The sequence below is a fragment of the Pongo pygmaeus genome, chromosome 4 (assembly GCF_028885625.2).
Source record: "Pongo pygmaeus isolate AG05252 chromosome 4, NHGRI_mPonPyg2-v2.0_pri, whole genome shotgun sequence".
In the NCBI taxonomy this organism is placed as follows: domain Eukaryota; kingdom Metazoa; phylum Chordata; class Mammalia; order Primates; family Hominidae; genus Pongo; species Pongo pygmaeus.
In genome coordinates this window covers 72,322,523-72,341,950 of record NC_072377.2, presented here as the reverse complement: position 1 = coordinate 72,341,950, position 19,428 = coordinate 72,322,523, and the positions used below count along the sequence as shown (strand labels likewise).

General features: G+C 40.0%; 1 protein-coding gene across 12 annotated transcripts in view; it reads right to left on the bottom strand.

Moving 5' to 3' along the window:
- MAST4 (microtubule associated serine/threonine kinase family member 4) overlaps positions 1–19,428 on the bottom strand; it is a 569,183-nt gene that overhangs the window by 197,908 nt on the left and 351,847 nt on the right. The window contains exons 1-2 of one of the 12 annotated variants that reach the window (XM_063664866.1): positions 11,608–14,234; positions 7,113–7,193 (exon numbers count right to left, since the gene is read on the bottom strand). The exons of 10 other annotated variants lie outside the window; for them this stretch is intronic. In XM_063664866.1, coding sequence (XP_063520936.1) covers positions 7,113–7,193; positions 11,608–11,654 — 128 coding nt within the window. In that variant the 5' untranslated portion in view covers positions 11,655–14,234. Of the gene's footprint in view, positions 1–7,112; positions 7,194–11,607; positions 14,235–19,428 lie in introns of those variants that run through there. One more of the 12 variants, XM_063664869.1, reaches the window with a different exon arrangement.

Genomic DNA, 19,428 nt, shown 5'->3' with positions numbered 1-19,428 from the left:
CACTGGAAAAAAAGGCATACATCAATCCGCATCTGGGCAAACTGAGATGTGTGGGCTCCATTGATAAATCTGTCTCTGTGCCTTAGTTTTCACATCTGTAAAATGAAGACAGTACCTGCCTCCCAGCCACAAGGTGAAAACTGTGTGAGTTAACATACGTGCAGCACTAAGAACAGTGCCAGGCATGTAGCAAGCTCCCATCAATGCTGGACACTTAAGCCGCTGCACATGCAAATATCTAGCTTAGTAATTTGGGCCTTTAACTCAAGTCGGTAGACAAAACAGAAAAGTTAATGTGAAAAGGTGAGTGCATAGAGAAAAAAACACAAATCATCATGACAAACAACATGGCCCTGGAATGGCTGTCTGGGCCTGGAACATGTAGGTGTCTACACATGGATGAGTGAGGGCGCTGCAGGGACTCAGCTGTGCCAGGACACCACGGACCTGAAAGCTCTGCTTGCCATCTGACCTCACAAGACTTCATCCCCTAGGTTCTGCAAGTTTATAGCAGATGAGCTTATAATATCCATTTTAAAAATAGTACATTTCAGAAAAATCAAAGGAAACAACCTTTCTGCAGTAAGTTTATTATGCTTGCCCTTCCCCATTACTGCTACCCACTTGAAGTTTCCTACCCCACCCTGTCCTCCTCTGGAGCACCGCACACACATCCTCTTTCTTACTAAGCAAGGGAAGCCTCCAGGTGGTGGCACTGGCAGAAACCAGCAAGGGTAGGGTGGAGGGAAGTGCCAAGTGGCCTGTCCACACCACCCCAGTGACAGCTGAGACTGCCAATCTTCCTCATCTCTCCCCCGCCCCACACCCAGAGGGCTGGCACCGTGTTCATAATCAAGCTCATCTCTGCTTGGCTGAGCCAATCCTAAGAGTCCCTGCATGACACAGATTCGATCCTATATGACAATTCAGAAATAAAATTCCGGGAATTCATTAAACCATCACATTCACAAAAGCACAGGAACTGGTGTCTGTAGAGTACAAAGAAATTACCATCTGGTACGAGCATCTTCAGATTTTTTCAATGTTCTCCACAAAGTGAAAGGGGGAAAAATAGAATAAAAAAGACAAATGGGCCCTCTCATCCTAAAAAGCGAAAGAAACTAAAAGGGTTTAGTGGTTTAGCCGTCAGGTGACTTTCCCAGTCTTACAGGTTCCCTGTGAAAAGGAGACACAAAATCACAACATACTGCCATGTGTTTGGTAAATGCCTATGATGTCTGCCCCTCACCATGGCAACAAGTGAAGTGAGGGGGATTCAGGCAGCCATGGATACCCAGTAACCTTTCCAAGCAGCAACAGGACAAATAGGCCAGCTCTTGGCAAAATGGGACTAGGTGAGAATTACGCTGGATGCCCTCCCTGTTAAGGTGCTGTCTACCTTTCCTGCCCATCATTCTTAGGACCAACATATGCTCCATTCTTGCTCACAAAAAGTTATGGCACTAAAAACCTGTAAGCTACTGTTCTTACATTGCCAACAAGGCAGGGGATTCATAGATAAAGACAATGAGCGTTCAAGAAGTTTAACACTTGCCCAAGGTCACAAAGTTTATATGTGGCGAGGTCTGTGACCAAGACTCAGGCATTATGACTCCTAGTCTGTGAAGTCTCAAACTCAAGTGTCTCCAGGGCCACTTCAGGTACTGTGAATGAATGAAGCCAGCTAGGTGGGGTCTATGCTGAAATGGAGAACGGCAGCTCTAAAAGGTGCCACAGGGACCCAGCCACAGACAGAATGTGGCTGCAAAGGAACACAGACTCACTGAAGGGCTTCCGGTTTTTAAAAGCAGCCCCCAATTCACAATTCTCTTATTGCTTCAAAGTACATTTAATGACAACTAAATAATTTATTTAGTACCTAGTTATGTAGTAATTATGCTACATGGGCTAGGGAGACAGCAGTATGTAAGACAGACAGGCCTTGCCCTCCAGAGCTTACATTCTACTACTCTTCCTTAGGGTGAGTTATCCTCTTCCGTGTGTAATCTGCCATGACTTCTGTATCATTTTCTCTGTCCCTCACCATAGCTAGGCATATCTGTTAATATAAGCTGGGGTCTAACTTTAATTAACAATGACTTTCTACTTTGTCCTAGATAACTGATACCTACTCAGTTTTTACATTTTGATGGCTATAACTTACTACTTATAGAAGAATAAAAAATAAGCCCTTTCTCTCAAGGTGCCAGCACTGCTCTCAAAACATACCTACTATATAACTCGATCTCATGTTTAAGCATAGGTGAAAACATCAGAACAGGCTTGAGTCCCAGGGAATAATACATTCATTCATTAAATCAATATATATTTATGGAGCCTCTATGTATGTCAAGAACTATTTTAGGTTTTGTGGATACATGTGTGAAAAAGTAGACAAAAATGGTTGTCCTTGTGGAGCTGATAGCACAGTGATAATATTCTTCTCTGGAAGTAGTACTATATCCTACCAGCAACATGGCATGTGTGTTTTCAGTCACAGCTGAAACAGGGAGAGAGAGATTTGGGAGATGGAAGGAGAAGAAACAGCATACCTTCTCTATTGCCAACTCTGGCATAGCTGACTGTGTGTTTACGACTCTGAGACTCCAGAAACCAAAGGGAGATGCAAAGAAAAGGATGGAAGAAGTAAAATACAAGGAACATAGGACATGCAGCCAGCAGGCTCTCGAGTGATTATCATCCAGGAAGATGCTGGGGGATGAAGCAGAAGTACAAAAGAACATCACTATGGCATAATAGAAACTTGGCCACTGAGTAATGGTGTTCCAGCCTACAGCTACTTTCTGGGTCCCTATTGATGGCAAGGCATGCTCGGTGCCAAGAAAGACACTGAGAATATGAAATGAGATAGCTTCTTCTGGAATCTTGCTATCTAATCACAGTCCAGATTAGGAACTGGCACAAGTCACATCTATATTACTCAGGAGGCACTGATGTCACCATTATACAAACAGCTCCTAAGTGGCAGCCAATTTATTAAGTACTTGGGGTCATGAGAAATTCTGAGTGGTTATGGTTGCCTCAGAAGGAGGAAAGCAAAGTTGTACATAAATTCCACTTAAGGTCTTGAAGATGCTCTCTGTCACACTGGTAACTAATAAACTGATATTTAGGGCCATATATATATACTTAGTTTGTAGACAAAGTGTGTATTTTGCCTATTTCTCCAGCCCTGATGGAAGATTTTTTTCTTTTTTTTTTTTTTTTTTAAGGAGTGTGAGATTTTCAAGATGGAAGGGCTTTTGAGAATAATGTAGTTTAATCCTCTGCTCAGTACAGGAATACAGTCTGCATCTTTCCAGCTCAGTGGGTGCCTGGCCTTCCTGATGGTCTGATGAGGCAGCCCATTAAAAGTTCAGAAACCTTCCTTAGAAAATTCTTTCCTTCATACTGAGTCCAAATTTGTCTTACCACAACCTCCATACGGCAGTGCAAGGTCTTATTACCCAGACATACTAAACAAAACATAAGTCCTATTTAGCAACTGAGCTGTCCTGGAAGCTGCAGATGTCTTATTTCTGGCCAACCTTCAGGAAGCCTGGCCTGGAGAAGCCCCTGGAGTTCCACTGGAGATGGAGAGCTGACTCATGTCTCTGTACAGCCTGCCTCCAGGGTTTTACTATGAAAAGAATAGAATCTTCCATTGCCATATTCAGAAACTCTGTGTGTCAGCACCTCAAAAGGGCACAGACACTGTGATACTCACCACCACCACTCTGTCCTAGACCTTTAAGCTCCACTCATGAAAAAGGAATAAAGAACAAATCTGACCCATCACAATCAATGGTAGGAAAACAAAATCTGTGCAGGGATACAATACACTCTTTTTTTGTGGTAACAGCATGAACATATTTGGAGTCTTGCAATTTACAATATTAGACCATCATTTTGGGGCACACTATCAGAGACACCCAATTCCAAGCTGCCAACCAGATACCTCTACCTAGAACTTTCACACTGTGTTTATGACCAGACTCATCATTACAACATTTTCCTCCCTCACCAACTCTGTTTTTGGGGGTTCAAGTCATTAATGCTAGAAATTGCAGTGTAAGTAATTCATTCATTGAAAAGTATCCACTGAACACCCGTTATGGGGCACCTTTATTTCATCAACTTCTACAACAAAGATTGCTAACTATTTAACCAAACTTATTTCCTCTTTTTCCTGGACACCAGCAAGCCATATTTACCAGGCTTCCCTATTGTTAGATACAGTCAGAATACCACCTTCTAGGCCATGAAATGTGAATGGAAGTGATGTGTGCCACCTTCAGGTCTGTCAGTGCACCATCCTCCATGCTCTTTCCCTTTCCACCAGCTAAATGTTGATGGCCAAGGCATCCTTGAAGGCCATGGGTTAAAGATCCCCCTGGATCCATTAATGACTCTATGGAGCAGATCCTCCCGCAAACCCTTCATCTAGGAGTGAACAATGCAATTCCATTGTATTTGAGCCATTGTATGTTTATTTGGTGGTTATTAGCAGCACTGTAACTAATACATCTTCTATTTCTTATTCTCTCATTTATTCATTCTTTAATAAGCATTTTTTCAAACACTTAGTACATTCCATATATAGAGTGAGGCACTGGGGAAATAAAAATGACTAAGGAAGGTCACAAGGTCTACCTAAACCAGATAATTAAAACTCAATATAAATGATCTCAGAGCAACATGTGTATGTCTTAAGTTAGTCACAGTGGAAAGATGTGAGACTTCATTTTCAGTCCTAGGCTACTATTTAATCTCTATATATGTTAGCATTTTCATCTGTAATCAAAGGCAATATTAATTTCTGTCTCACGTAGTGTTGGGTGGATTAAATGGAATGAAACCATGTATATAAAACCAGTTGGCCAACTATAAAGAACTTTGCAAATTTTAATTTAGTTTATTGCAATTGTCCTAATCCCAGACCTGTTACTCATTATATATTGTACTAGCATCCTCATTGAAGTTTCTGCCTAAAATACAATCTATTCTTAATATTGATACGGTACGTTTCCTCAGTTTGAACTCAGATTGGTCATTTCCTTATTCAAAACATCTTCCGACTCCTGAACACTTACAAAAACGAAAGTCAACCTTTTTAGCTTTAGTATTCAAGGCCTTACATAGCATGCATGCCCCCAAATTAATTTTTAAGTTTATATCAATCTCTATACAGTTCCAAACTTTTCTTCTATTTCACCTATCCTACGTCCTAGTGACAACACATTATTTCTACCATATACTATGCTTTCTTACATCCTAGATTTTTTTTTCTCTGTCTGGTTTTATCCTTCATTGCCCCCCCACCCCCACCAATCCCTCACCACTGAACCTCCAAGATTTTTCAAGGTCCAGCTCAAATGCAACCAGTTCCCTAAAACTTTTTCCTCAAAACACTCTTCAGAACCTCATCCTCCTCTGCACTACCTTAGCACTGAATCTAATTCTCTTTTCTCTTCTACTAATGATGGCATCTTCGTATTGAATAGCCTATTACCTTTAGGAAGAATAAAGAAAAGGAAATACGAGTATTATATTTAATGAAAACACATTACACTAAAGAAAAAAAGTTCAGGACACAGTTCAATTTCTTGCAGTTGGATAACCAAAATGGACACATTAGAAGAGCAAACGAATTCTCCAGATAGAAAAAGAAAAAAAAAAACAAACAAAAAAAACACTACTCTTATGTTTTAGGATCTATTAAATTCAGAGGATGCTGTATAAAAGCTATTACACAAAACTCTCATGTCGAAAGTCACTTTTACAATAAGTATAATCCCATCAGCAGAAGAGTAGAACTAAAGTTCCAAGGCATTGTTTCCCTAGTCAATTATTCTTTGCAGATTCCAGTTCAGCGTTACTTTAGAAATATGAAAGAAACAAATTTGTTAAATTGTCCCACTGATATCATCTAAAGCTTGTAAGTTAATATTTTTAAAGAAGTGGCCATAATTAGCAAATTCGTCATTCATTCACATTTATGAAATAAAAAGTATTCATAAAAAAATTTAAGTTGCCCTTTGCATCGACGGATAATTTGATTCTACTTTCTTCCGTAAGATTTTTTTTTTTTTTTTTTGAGACAGAGTGTCACTCTTTCGCCCAGGCTGGAGTGCAGTGGCGCGATCTCGGCTCACTGCAAGCTCCGCCTCCCGGGTTCAGGCCATTCTCCTGCCTCAGCCTCCCATTGAGTAGCTGGGACTAAGGCGCCCGCCACCACTCCCAGCTAATTTTTTGTATGTTTAATAGAGACGGGGTTTCACCGTGTTAGCCAGGATGGTCTCAATCTCCTGACCTCGTGATCCGCCCGCCTCAACCTCCCAAAGTGCTGGGATTACAGGCATGAGCCACCGTGCCCAGCTCCATAGGATTAGGATTTTTAAACGGGGGAAAGGGATGCTGGGTACTCTATGTGTGTCTTCCGATTAGATACGGGAAGATTCACTATATCCATAAATAGTGAATTCATGAAAAGTCTATTAGAATATACATACTACAGATACTATAGTAGCAGTATTTTCTATCATGTATTCTTATAACAAACTATCCTAAAATGTAAGAGTTCCTTGGGGATATTTCTCTAACAAACAGAGAAGAGTGAATATAATCAGCCTATGAGTGAGGGGGTAGGAGTATATACCTTGGAGTTCTAAAAAATGATTTAAAAAATATTAACACTTTAGACAATTTAAATACATTATCCTGTAAATAATAGGGTATAAAATAGTTTGAGGCAACAGGTATTATAATACTCTCATAGGAATTAGGAAATGTTTTCTAGAAACCAATAAATTATATCTTTATATTGATCAAAACTTACAGAATTCAGTGCAGATCATTTTCTAAGAAAGCAAAATGAAAAACTGTCATATATACACACACATTGAACAACAAGTCAAGAGACACCAAGTGAAATATGAGTAAATATGCTAAATAGAGTAAGTGATCAAGTAAGTCACCAAGTAAACAATTCAACCAGTTTCCTCACCCTGTGTATTGTGGATTGCAGAGTCTGAAGTAATCAAATGCTGGTGGTGGGAAACAGGGCAACAGAAAGACAAAGCAGCCCTGGGCAAGCCCTGGAGCATGCTTACCTCCAAAAGTGAAAGGCCAAGAGAGGACTACAAGGACTGCCTGGGCTGGATGGGGTTGGACTCAGGCTCCTGGGAGTGAGACTGAAAGTTAAAATAATGTCATTCCAAGTGGGAGAATTGATTGCAGTAAAAATAGCATAGCTCAGTTAAGGGACTGTGTTCCCTTTAGGCCAGAATCACTATGGCAAGCTTATCAACACCACTAGGTAATCATCTAATCACTTGCCCTTTTCAGCTCTAAAATACAGAACAAGTAAAATGCTTCCTGCTGAAATTTACATTTTAAAAACTACAGCTGCCATTTTTATTTGAGCCTTTTCTTTGTCACAAAGCAACTTGGCAGATATCTTTGACATGTGATTTTTGCATCAAAGAAAATCCAGTGCCATTTTATATTGAGTATATTTTATTCTAGATTAAGAAGACAATGCAAATAAAAATTTAGGTGAAATATCGTAGTTTTTAAAAAGCAAAGCAACTAACATTTCCACATAGGAAGATATGTTTTTAAGCACTTTTGCAAGGAAAAACAAGTCTTCCTTATAACAAAGACCCAATATTTTATCTAATCCTCAGGGGCAATGATAAAAAGTGTTCCTATGCGTATATTCAAAATAAATAATTTCAAAAATTATTACATGTAGTTATACATTATTTTACCTTCCAGAGAGGTCTTCTCAAATCCAACTGTCAATGAACCATTATAATCCCTGACCCCCTACTCCCCACCCACTCATCCAAACCACCACGATTATTCCAGCCAATTCTCAAATATTCATCACAATGTGGTTGGAATAGAGGTCATTTTTCTTTTTTTCTTTCTGGCCTCATGTCTCTATTTTTAGGGAGATAAAACTCAAATTAGATACAGTACAACAATTTAACCAATAGATCTAATAGATCTATTAAAGCATGGAGTTGATGCTAGTCAGTTACCAACTATTTTTACATGGCAAAATCAAAGTAAAAATTAGCTAAGTATTCTGTAGGTATTCTGGCCCCAGCTCTAAGACTGAAGTGAGCAACAGAAACTCCTGCTACAGTGCAATGAGTTTCTTTCCTGTCCTTTTGTTGTTGTTGTTGTTGTTGTTTGAGACAAGGTCTCACTCTAGTCACCCAGGCTGGAGTGTAGTGGCTTACTGCAGCCTCCACCTCCTGGGCTCAAAGTGATCCTCCTACCTTGGCCTCCCAAGTAGCCAGGACTGTAAGCACACACAACCATACCTGGCTAATTTTTATATTTTTTGTAGAGATGGGGTTTCCCTATGTTGCTCAGCCTGATCTCAAACTCCTGGGCTCAAGTGATTCTCCTGCTTCAGCCTCTCGAAGTGCTGGGATTACAGGCATAAGCCACCGTGGTTGCCTTTTTCCTTTTTTAGAGATGGGGTCTCCATATGCCTCCCAGGCTGAAGTTGAACTGCTGGGCTCAAGAGAGCTTTCCAACTCAGCCTCCTGAGTAGCAAGAACTATGGGCATGCACCACCGTGCCTGGCTAGTGCAGAGAGTTTCTTAAAGAATGTTATTTTGCCTCTCCGCTGGACGATGGCTCTACACTGTATCATGTTTTCCCATCTCAGAGAATGAGGTCTTGAAACAGAGCTGCATTTTGGTTGATTCAAGCTGGTTGTGCTCTTCATTGGCACAGAGGGTTGGCAATGATGGCTAAAGTCAGATTTGGGCTTACTATGGTTTGCGAATTCTAAATGCCATCCTTGTCTCCCATTATATGGATAATTGAGACTTGGCTGTATTTGTCTTAAACTAAAATATAAAATTATTGCTTAAATGCTCTAATTAAAAAAATATAATGTTTCAACAGAGTAAAGTTTTATATCTTCTAAGACCATTCTCTGATTTGGTACCAGCACTTGTAATTAATAAGGAATTATTTTCCTTATACACTCAGAGCATATTCAAAAGCTGCTGCTCTTAAACATGCTGTACTCTAACTTAGCAGCTCATTGGAAAGCTCTCAGGAATGTCTCCTGATATGTCCATCATTTTGTCTAAGTACAGTCTTATCTATTCCTTCCAGTCCTAAAATGGGCATGCATAGGCACTAACACCGCTCCCCGTCTCCATGCGGAAACACACATGATGAATGCTACGAAGTGTCTATGTACCCAATTCTATACTTACAATGAAAAAAGAAAAAAAAAAATCTACCTTTCTCAGAAACTGGAAAGCCAGGCATAGGCTCTTTAGGCATCATAAATTTCTGTATAAATTAACAACTTATTAATTTCTGAAATATATATTTGATGTCTCACACCTAAGATTTCAATATCTGAAACAGGAATCAGAAACTGCCCTGTGTTTATTGATAAATCCAATGGAAAATTCTAGATTGCATCTACAGAGCATAAAATAGGCTCATATAATACTCCACAGATGCAGTGCTTATGGAATAAACTCTTCTGAAAGAAAAACAGTAATATCTGATGAACAAACATTCAAAAGCTGTTCTACACATTTGCTGTGTGAATTAAGACTGTAAGATTCCCAAATAATTAAATTTATATACATTAAATCTGCTTTTAATAGAACCTGTGACAAGACATTCCATTATAACATTCCTCTGCAGTGGCTAGAAGTTGAATTTACTCAAAGACTGCAGAATTAGCTTTCTCCATGAGTGACTATAAAGTTAGCTATGTCTATTTTAGAGTAATTTTGCATTTCAAGGTAAACAAAATGTTCAAAGTAAATCACATACTAATACTACAATGATATTTAAGAGTGATTCTCTATTCCACTCTCACGCTCCCTAGGCAAACAGAATTATCTATTTTAAATGCACAATAATATTTACCAAGATAAGAGGATAGATGGAGGGGGCGTGGCCTGATACCAAAACAACATCCAAAGATCCCCTGTGTTTAGCTGACTGTTATGTCCTGTGTTGATGCTGGCAAGGTCATAAAACTTGTGGCATAATTCAGTCCTTCTAATCATAAAATGGAATGTTTGACACAACTGAGTTCATATTTTTAAAAAGTTATTTGAAGTGTCTCCTCTTAATGTAGACAAAATTGAAAAAAGAAAGAAAAAAAGTAAAGGAAGAAGAGGAAAGAAAGAAAAAGCCTAATGTGAAATGATACCTACTAAGTCCAAAGAAAACAACCAGGAAACAGCACAACAAAAAACAGAGGCAAAAGCAAAGCTGGAGGTTAATGCCCCTGGGTTTTAAACACAGAGCTATGGCTTAGTTATGCATTTCCAGCTAGAGAGAGGAGGGTTAAGTAGAAGAATGAGTGCATGCCACTAAAATATTCCACACAGATGGTGAGAGCTGAATGTTAGGGTGGGGTGGAGATGGGAGAAATGTTAGGGCAATGGGTAAATACTATTCGTACCTCTAATATGAAGAATGTCACAGCTAGCAAGAAGGTTGTGAGAGCCCTCTAACTTTTTGTAAGTGAGCCCCTCGTTAGTATAAAATCAGGGCACAATTTTAGAGCGAGGACTGATTAGAAAAGTATTCACTTCAGAATGTCATGCTTTTATTAATTAAGGAAATAATTTCTCTTGTATGATGCATCTACAAAATTCAAGAGGAATAATAAATCCTCAGAAACAAGCACAGTTCTCATCCTGCAGTCTCTTTCTGGAGACAGTCCAGTATGAGATTATTGGGACAGTACAGATTCCACTAAAACGTAATTTTATATCTGTGCTGTAAGTTAGAAAGAGGGATATTTATATTTGTCTACCGGATTTATATTTTACTGTTTATTATTTTAAGTGTGACAGCACAGACTAACTCACAGCTTCTGCATCTTTGACTAACAGATTTAAAATAAAAATTTGCTGACACTTCCTGCATCACAGATGTCTAACTTCTGCGCCACAAACTAGATGTGGAAATGTTCATGTAGCTACATCACATCAGAAGGCAGTCAGATGAGTTAATGGGTTAAAAAAAAAAAAAACAGCTAAGCAAACACACAGCTCAACTAGGTAAACACATTGCATGCGGTGGCTGGAGATTCTGCAGAGAGGATTCTAAATGTACCACAGTTCATTAATATTCTGTTGCACAGATAAAACATGGATCACATCTAATGAACGTCACAAATAACCCTTCTCTTGCACTCTAATCCATTGTAATGTCTTCTATTATTCAATGCATACAGAGGCCTTTCTTTAGAAAAAGGCAACATAGGGATAAACAGTAAGAGAGAGGGAGAAAAAGACAGATACACCATGGCCTACTGATACATTCTTTCACAATGAGCTGTTAAGATGTTTCCAGAACTGGGGTTTAGTAACTTTAAATATGCAGCAATGCTTTTCCTCTGACTGCAATGCAAAATGCTGGTCTGGGTGTCCACATTAGCTGAAACCAAATGCCATGCATTTAAGACATGTTCCTCCACCTCACACTGCAGTGCTCTGAAGCTGTCAGTACAAACAAATGCTAAATAGCTATTGGTCGCCGGAAAGCGAGTGCCATGCAGAAAGCATTAAAATATTAAAGACAGACAATACTTACTCCAAGGTCAGCCCCGGAATCTGCAGCCTTTCCCGCTGGGCTTTCATGGTTGTTATATGTTAGCACACTCTATTGTAACCATGACACACTCTCCCTGCCAGCGTCCCGGTGGTGACAGAGAGCCAAACCGAACCTCTCTAAAGGACTGGACTAACACTCTCTCGAGGGGGAGGGGGAGTCTGCAAGTTTGGGTCCTTCCACCTCTAGCCGTAATCAAGAGATGTCAGCTGCTTTCCTCAGGTTAACAGCAGTGCACACTGCACTGATTTTGTTAAAGGAACGAGGCTTGCAGCTCTGCATATCAAGTAATTGGTTTCTGATTTTTTTTTTCTTTTTTAAAGAAAGTCGCTCTACTCACAAACCCACTTTTCACCTCAGTGAAATGAAAAGTCCTTTTCACCCTGCAGACTGGGACAAAAAAATAAAGCAACAGTGTCATACTTGTAAAAGAGTTTATCTCAGCACACGTCAACTATTCCCCACCTCCCTGTGATGCTCTCGAATAGAATTCAGCCACCCTGAGGAGGCTCGTCTTACACTTCCCTTGGTGGAGTTAACTAAATCACTCATAGTCCCCAAGAAAGAAATGAGGAATAGTGCCACATAAAAATAATTAGATCTTTCTCTATATATGGCAATCATCAGAACGAGGAATAAACTAACTGCATTAATTTGGGGGAAGTCAGACTCCGTTGTGCGGCAAAGACTTGTGTGAACAGGCAAACCCGATGATAGGAAACTACCAACTGGAAATGCAAGAGATAGGCACTTGGATTTTTATTTTTGAGACGCTCATTTTTAAGATCGCAGTGCTGTATACTTTACAAAAGCAATCTAATATGAATGAGGGACAGAAAGAACATGAATTTTGAAAGCCTGAAAGTTTCATCTTGTATTTATTCAAAGAACCTAATTTTTCACAGCATTCATAACTTGGAACTAAGTGTACTTCCATTGTAGTGTATGAAGAACGTAACTGACTCACTTCCTCTAATGCATTTTAAAATGTTTTAAAACTTGGCAACCCGTGGTTTGTTGAGAAGAAACACTAGAACAAATTAGAGCTTTATTGTATCAAGAATTCTAATTTTCAAGTACTACAAGGCATCTCTTTCTCTTTCTCTCTCTTTCTCTCTCACACATACACACACACACAAAGACAGAGAGAGAGACAGAGCCAAACTGCGGTAAAATAGCAAGTATATTCAAGCAGTTATATTTCAAAGGCTATGAAGTCAAACTCCGTCTTTTTACAGATGAAGAAACTGAGGGCACACAGTTGGTAGCTATACTAGGATTAGATCCTGGTCTGTAAATTTACTCTTATCCCAGAGGCCTGTCTAGGCAGGGATGCCACAGGTAGCTGTTCAGGTTGTGCCCTGGGCAAGGATGGAAGTGGGAACCAACATCTAGTCTGCTTTCCATGGTTTTATGCCTGCACCTGGCTCTGGGCTTCTTCCACTCCAATTTTTCTCATTTTCCCGAAGTCTCTCTCAGCTCTGTGCCCTTCTGGAGGGCTACCTGTTTCTAACTCCACAAAGGTGCATATGGGCCAGTGGAGGTTTATAGGATACTCTCAGAACTCTTTTCTACATCCTTAACTATCAACTTGCTCTGGGGCATTTGTTAATGTTAACTAGGTACCAGCTTCTCTCTCAGTGTGAGCTCACAGAACCAACCAGTCCTCCTACCCTTTGGAGGTAACAAATCCATACTTGAAATATAGTCACTGACTCCATAGAGAGGCAGATAGAGATGTGAAAAGTAATTGTAATTTAGTAGAAAAAGCATCACAAAAGGAAATACTAAAAAGATATAATGGATCCCAGCTACTCAGAAGGTTGAGGCGGGAAGACTGCTTGAGTCCAGCAGTTTTGAGACCAGCCTGGGCAACACAGCAAGACTCCATCTCAAACAAACAAACAAGATATAATAGAACACAAAAAAGAGGCCTCAACTTTCCTTAGGAGAGTTGGTCGGGGAAAGTTCGAAAGCATGGGTGTCACAGCCAGGTTATGATAAAGAAAAGAAAAAAATCAGTTACCAACCTATAACAAAAAATAAAGTGAAATCCCCAAATTCTTTAACTTTTAAGGTAGACCTTAATCTCAGGAAACACATTAGAATATTATTCATTAGCCTTCTACACACAGATCTTCTGAAATAAACTTCAGTTCCATATAGCCAATGGACTACAATACATTTTCACTTCAGTTTCCTTTTACTACCCCTAATTTAACATACCCAAAAGAAAACTCACCATCCTGCCCTCCAAAACTCCAAAATAAGCCTCCTTTCAATGTAAAATATCCAGAATGCCACCATTATTTCCACCTAATGTCAAAATACATTGACCCAAAATACATTGCATCTTGGCTAGATTATTCCTAACTGGTCTACTTCCTCCCTGGTACCCTCTACACCTTGGTGACCACATAAACTCCAGAGTGATCTCTTTCAGAATATGTCACTCTTCTGTTCAAAATCCTCCAACAGCTTCCCTGTGAGTAAAAGCCACAAATTTAGGACATTTGGCCCCAAATGGGATAATCAAGCATCAATAGGAACAACAATGGTAATGCATTACAACATATCAAATGTTTAAAGTCACGAGTTCAAGAAGAGAAAGTTACGTCACCTTGAGAGGATGCTAGAGAACTGCTGCAGTAATCTTGAAAACTGATACAGGGAAAGAATCAAGCACATCTCCTGCATTCCCTATGAGTTACACCTCACAGATGGGGAAATGATTCACTTTATAGATGCATTCCAATTGGTGAATAAAGGGGGAACTGCGGTCGTAAAATATCAAAATTTTGTAGACTCTAAAGAACCCCAGGGAATCTAAGCCATGATCATCAGTGACTGCTGACATCACAAAGAGAGAAACCCTGGACATTGTGAGCTTCTCAAGACAACACACATGAAGCAGTCTTACCAAAAAGACTCCAGCACCCCTGGATACAACCAAGCCTCTACATCAAAATATCAAGTTACAGGTTAGAGACAAGGGAATGTGTTAAACAATATCACAGAGATGTGATCAGCAAAAGCTAGATACGAAAGTCAGAACAAACGACATGGTTTCTTAAAATTTTAATGGGGCGGGGGGGGAGATGGAAGGGGAACCCAAAATTTAAAAGAAGGCCAGGCACAGAGGCTCATGCCTGTAATTCCAGCATGTTGGGAGGCTGAGGTGGGAGGATTACTTGAGGCCAGGAGCTCGAGACCAGCATGGGCAACATAGCAAGACCCTGTCTTTACAAAAAAAAAAAAAAAAAAAAAACACCTTAAGAGACATATCAACTAATTGTAATATATGAACTTTTTAATGGGTCCTGATATCAAACTAATCAAACTATAAACAAACACACACATAATCAGGCATTCAGGAAATAATCAGCATGATATTGTATATGTACACACTTCAGCCTAAAATATATATTGAGTATATGTATATACGCATGTGCATATATATACACACATGGTTTGGATATCTGATAAAACTAGCCAATCATTTTAAAGTATAATATTGGACCATGATCACCTTTAATTCCCTTTTATAGACACATACAAAAATATTTACATATGAAGTAATACATATAGAGTTTGCTTCCAAATGATCTGGGGAGGGGGAGTAAGAGTATATAAAATTAAAGTGGCTTTGGTTACTATTTATTAAACTTGGGTAATAGGCAAATAAGGGGTTCATTATACTATTCTCTGTACTTCAGTGTATGTTTGAAATTTTGTCTTATAAAAAATTGAAGAAGAGTCTCACCAGGCCTCTAAAGCTCCATATGGTATGTTCATACCACACCTCCACACCCCCTCTTCTACAGCTCCCTACCCGACACTCCTCACTACCCTTCACATATACCAAGCACACTCCTGCCTCTTGCCCTTTGCACTTACGGTTCCCACTGCCTAGAACTCTTCTCCCCTGAGATGTCCAAACATCCTGCTCCTGAACTTCCTTTACATCTTGCTTGACCCTATTTGAAAACACAAGACTCCCTCATCTAGTGTTTTTTTTTTTTTTGAGACAAGGTTTCACTCTGTCGCCCAGGCTGGAGTCCAATGGCACAATTATGGCTCACCGCAACCTCTGCCTCCACCTCCTGGATTCAAACAATCCTCTCACCTCAGCCTCCTGAGCAACTGGGACCACAGATACATTCCACCATGCCCAGCTAATTTTTGTGTGTGTATTTTTTGTAGAGATGGGCTTCACTATGTTGCCCAGGCTGCTCTCAAACTCCTGGACTCAAGTGATCCACCCACCTCGGCCTCTCAAAGTGCTGGGATTACAGGCATAAGCCACCATATCTGGCCTTTCTCCTTTTTTTTTTTTTTTTTTTTTTTGAGACAGAGTCTTGCTCTGTTGCCCAGGCTGGAGTGCAGTAGCGCAATCTCGGCTCACTGCAACCTCCATCTCCAGGGTTCAAGCGATTCTCCTGTCTCAGCCTCCTGAGTAGCTGGAACTACAAGCACATGCCATCACACGCAGCTAATTTTTGTATTTTCAGTAGAGATGGGGTCTCACCATGTTGGCCAGGGTTGTCTTGAACTCCTGGGCTCATGTGATCCCCCCGCCTCCCAAAGTGCTGGGATTACATGTGTGAGAGACACCACGCCCAGGCTGTCTTCTCATCTTGATGTATTTTTCACCTAACATATATTTATTTATTGTCTGTCTTCCCCTATCAGAGTGTAGGCTCCAAGAAGGCAAGTGTGTTGTGTGTTGTTTGTAGCTGTTTAATCCCCGTGCCAAGAGCAGCCCACATAAATATTCAATAAATATGTGCTGAAAATGAATGAATGACCCTCCCTATATTGCAGAAACCACCAATTCAGGAGATTTTTCATTGTTTAAATAATTGTAGCTCACCACAGAGTTACATAACCAAACAGTGTCAGAGCAATGACCTCAAAGAGTGGTCTAAGAAAATGGAGAATTGGGACATGTTCAGATAACCACATGAAGACTCAGAAAAGACCTTTGCCAGCTGGCAGGCATACATCATGGACTAGCTGTATACATGTGTGTGCAGAAGAGGAACCTAAGGCTACACTAGAGTAGTGTGATATATTTTTATCAGTAGAGCTGGGTGGGTTTGGGGGGGACATTGGTTTAAACCACAGTACTTTGATATGACTGAGAAGACATATATATAAGACAAGGTGGAAGTTAAGGAGTCTTCCCTACCACTGCTGCATTAATGGTGGAAATACGGGGTTTAAACAAACCCAGAGGCATGGTTTAAGGCTAGATCCCTTCTATGCATTCTCTAGAGTAGTGGTTCTCAACCAGGTTTTGCAATGTCTGAAGACATTTTTGGTTTTACCCTTTGCAGCAGGGAATAAGGGGGTTGCTGCTATTGGCATGTAGTGAGTAGTGGCCAGGGATGCCGCTAAACATCCTATAGCACACAGATATTGCCCCACAACAAATAATTATCCAGCCCCAAATCAAAAGTGCTATTCTAGAAATCTTGCTCTAGAGACAAGGGTCAATTTCTGCAGGACCCTCGGCATCACTGACTAGTTTTAACATGTTGATTCTGATTTCATTGCACTCAAATGGGGCGAGGGAGTGGCACTCGAACTGTTTTGCTTCTCATGCCACATTTCTTCTCTGGAAATATTACTTTAGTGTATGTATATACTTCTGTCCCGTTTTCAGGAGGAATGGCTTTTTATAGACAGAGCCTCAGACTGTCTCTAAGTTACAGAAACCTAATTATCAGGGTCTCCATGCCATACAGGAACAGCAACCTAGATATGGAATTCTTAAAAGCAATGTGATCCAAACTACATACAAAATAAGCTTCACCATTGCTTATTTTGAGGGCACAGTTAAATAGGCTGACTTAAGAGTAAAGCCAGTTGTATGTGTCTGAGGCACCTGGGCAGACAGGATTTAAATGTGTGAGTTTTGATTTCTCAGATGAAATTCAAGGGACAGATCTCCCCAATGCAATATTTTCTCACCTCTTTCCTTTCTAGATCCAAGGCATCCATAAGGAACACACAAAATCTTAGGGCAATCGTGTTCCCTGAATGTTCAATTATTTCTATATTCTTAAAAAGTGTGCACGGTTGAGGAAAACTTTCAAAGAAGGTGAATGTGTATGTGCTCTCTAACCACTCATGTAATCCAGCAAAGGTTAGATGAAGTTATTAACATTGTCATTCTCTCAACAGCTCATATCGTTCATTTAATACACTTTTATTCAGCAGCCCCTGTTCTAGGTGTGGTGATACAGCAGTGGATGAGACAGAAAGCTACATCTATAGAGTCTCCATTTATCAGGGAAAATAAATAAAGACACACATAAGGTCATTTCTGATGATGACAGGTACTCCCATCACAGGATGATGGGCAGTGGGTCAGGGGACAGACAGTATCTTTAGATAGGGCTGGGAAGATGAGATGATGGGCAAGCTTCATCTGCAGGATGAAAATTGCCAGGTCATGAGAGTCGGGGAAAGAGTGCTGCAGGCAGAGGGAGCAGCAATTGTAAAGTCTCTGACGCTGGAACAAGGCAGGCTCATTCAATGCACATCAGAAAGGCCATGTGTGTGATGAAGAGTCATTGAACAAACCTTTAGTGAGAATTATACAATGCATGGCATTATCAGGGATGCAAAGATGAACCATATGCAAGTTTGGGTCTCAAGGATTGTATCATCTGGCGAAGCAGGGAGAGTAGAATAAAAGTTAATGGCGGGGCGGGGGATCAGATTTATGTTCTATATGATGAGGAGGTAAGAAACAGATTTGATTTTGGTGGCATCTTTTAATAACTGGAATTCATTTTTCGAGCAGGTCTTTATAAGAAGCTGGCTAATGGCTTCTAAGGACTCTCTACCACTTCAAAGAGCAGGAAATATGAGGCTATCTGTATGTATTCATTCACTGAAGAACATATCTTAAGTATTCACTGTAGGCAAGGCATTAAAGAAGCAAAATTACTAAGACATGACTTTGGCCTACAGAGGCATTATGAGAAAAGACCAGGGTGGAAACATCTTCCTCTCTGCCTCATCTGTCTCTCTCTCATCCTTCTCTCCTGCTTCTCTTCCTTCCCCAGACAACATGGGCCCCTATCTCCTCAGAGAGGGTTCATCATTGTCATCTAAGGTGTCAAGTTTGCCATCTGTACACCTCTTCTCAAGAAGCTCCTGTAGGATATACTCCACATGAACAATGAAATAAACCATTTAAGAGAAATGCATGAGATCAAAGAAAGGGCGGAACACGGAGAGAGACGAAGGGAATTACCATGTTAATGAGCGTGAGAAAAATCACCAAAAACTGCCGCCATGCAGGAGACCTAGATAGCACACCATCCAGCTTGGAACAGAAAAAATGAAGGGTCCAGGAAGAGGCTTTGAGAAAAAAACTTATAGGTTATCTGATATGTTTGATAACATAGAAAGTGCAAACAAGAGTTTTATAGTTCTACTGAAGAGTGTGGAAAGGATTCATGACAGCTACATAAAATCTAAAAAGAAGAAAAACACCCCAATTACTAACTCCAAAGAAAAGCACAAAGTTATAAAAGAGAGGAACATTGTCATTGGTTCATCAGTGGGAAAAAATACACACACACACACACACACACACACACATATCATGGGAGGCAAAATAATGGCCTCTCTAAAGGTGTAGCAATCCCCAGAACCTGTGAATATATTATTTTACATGACAAAAGGGGCTTTGCTGATGTGATTAAGAGTCTTGAAATGAAGAGATTATTCTGTATTGTCTGTGTGGACCCAATGTAATCATGATTTCCCATAAAATAAAAGGAG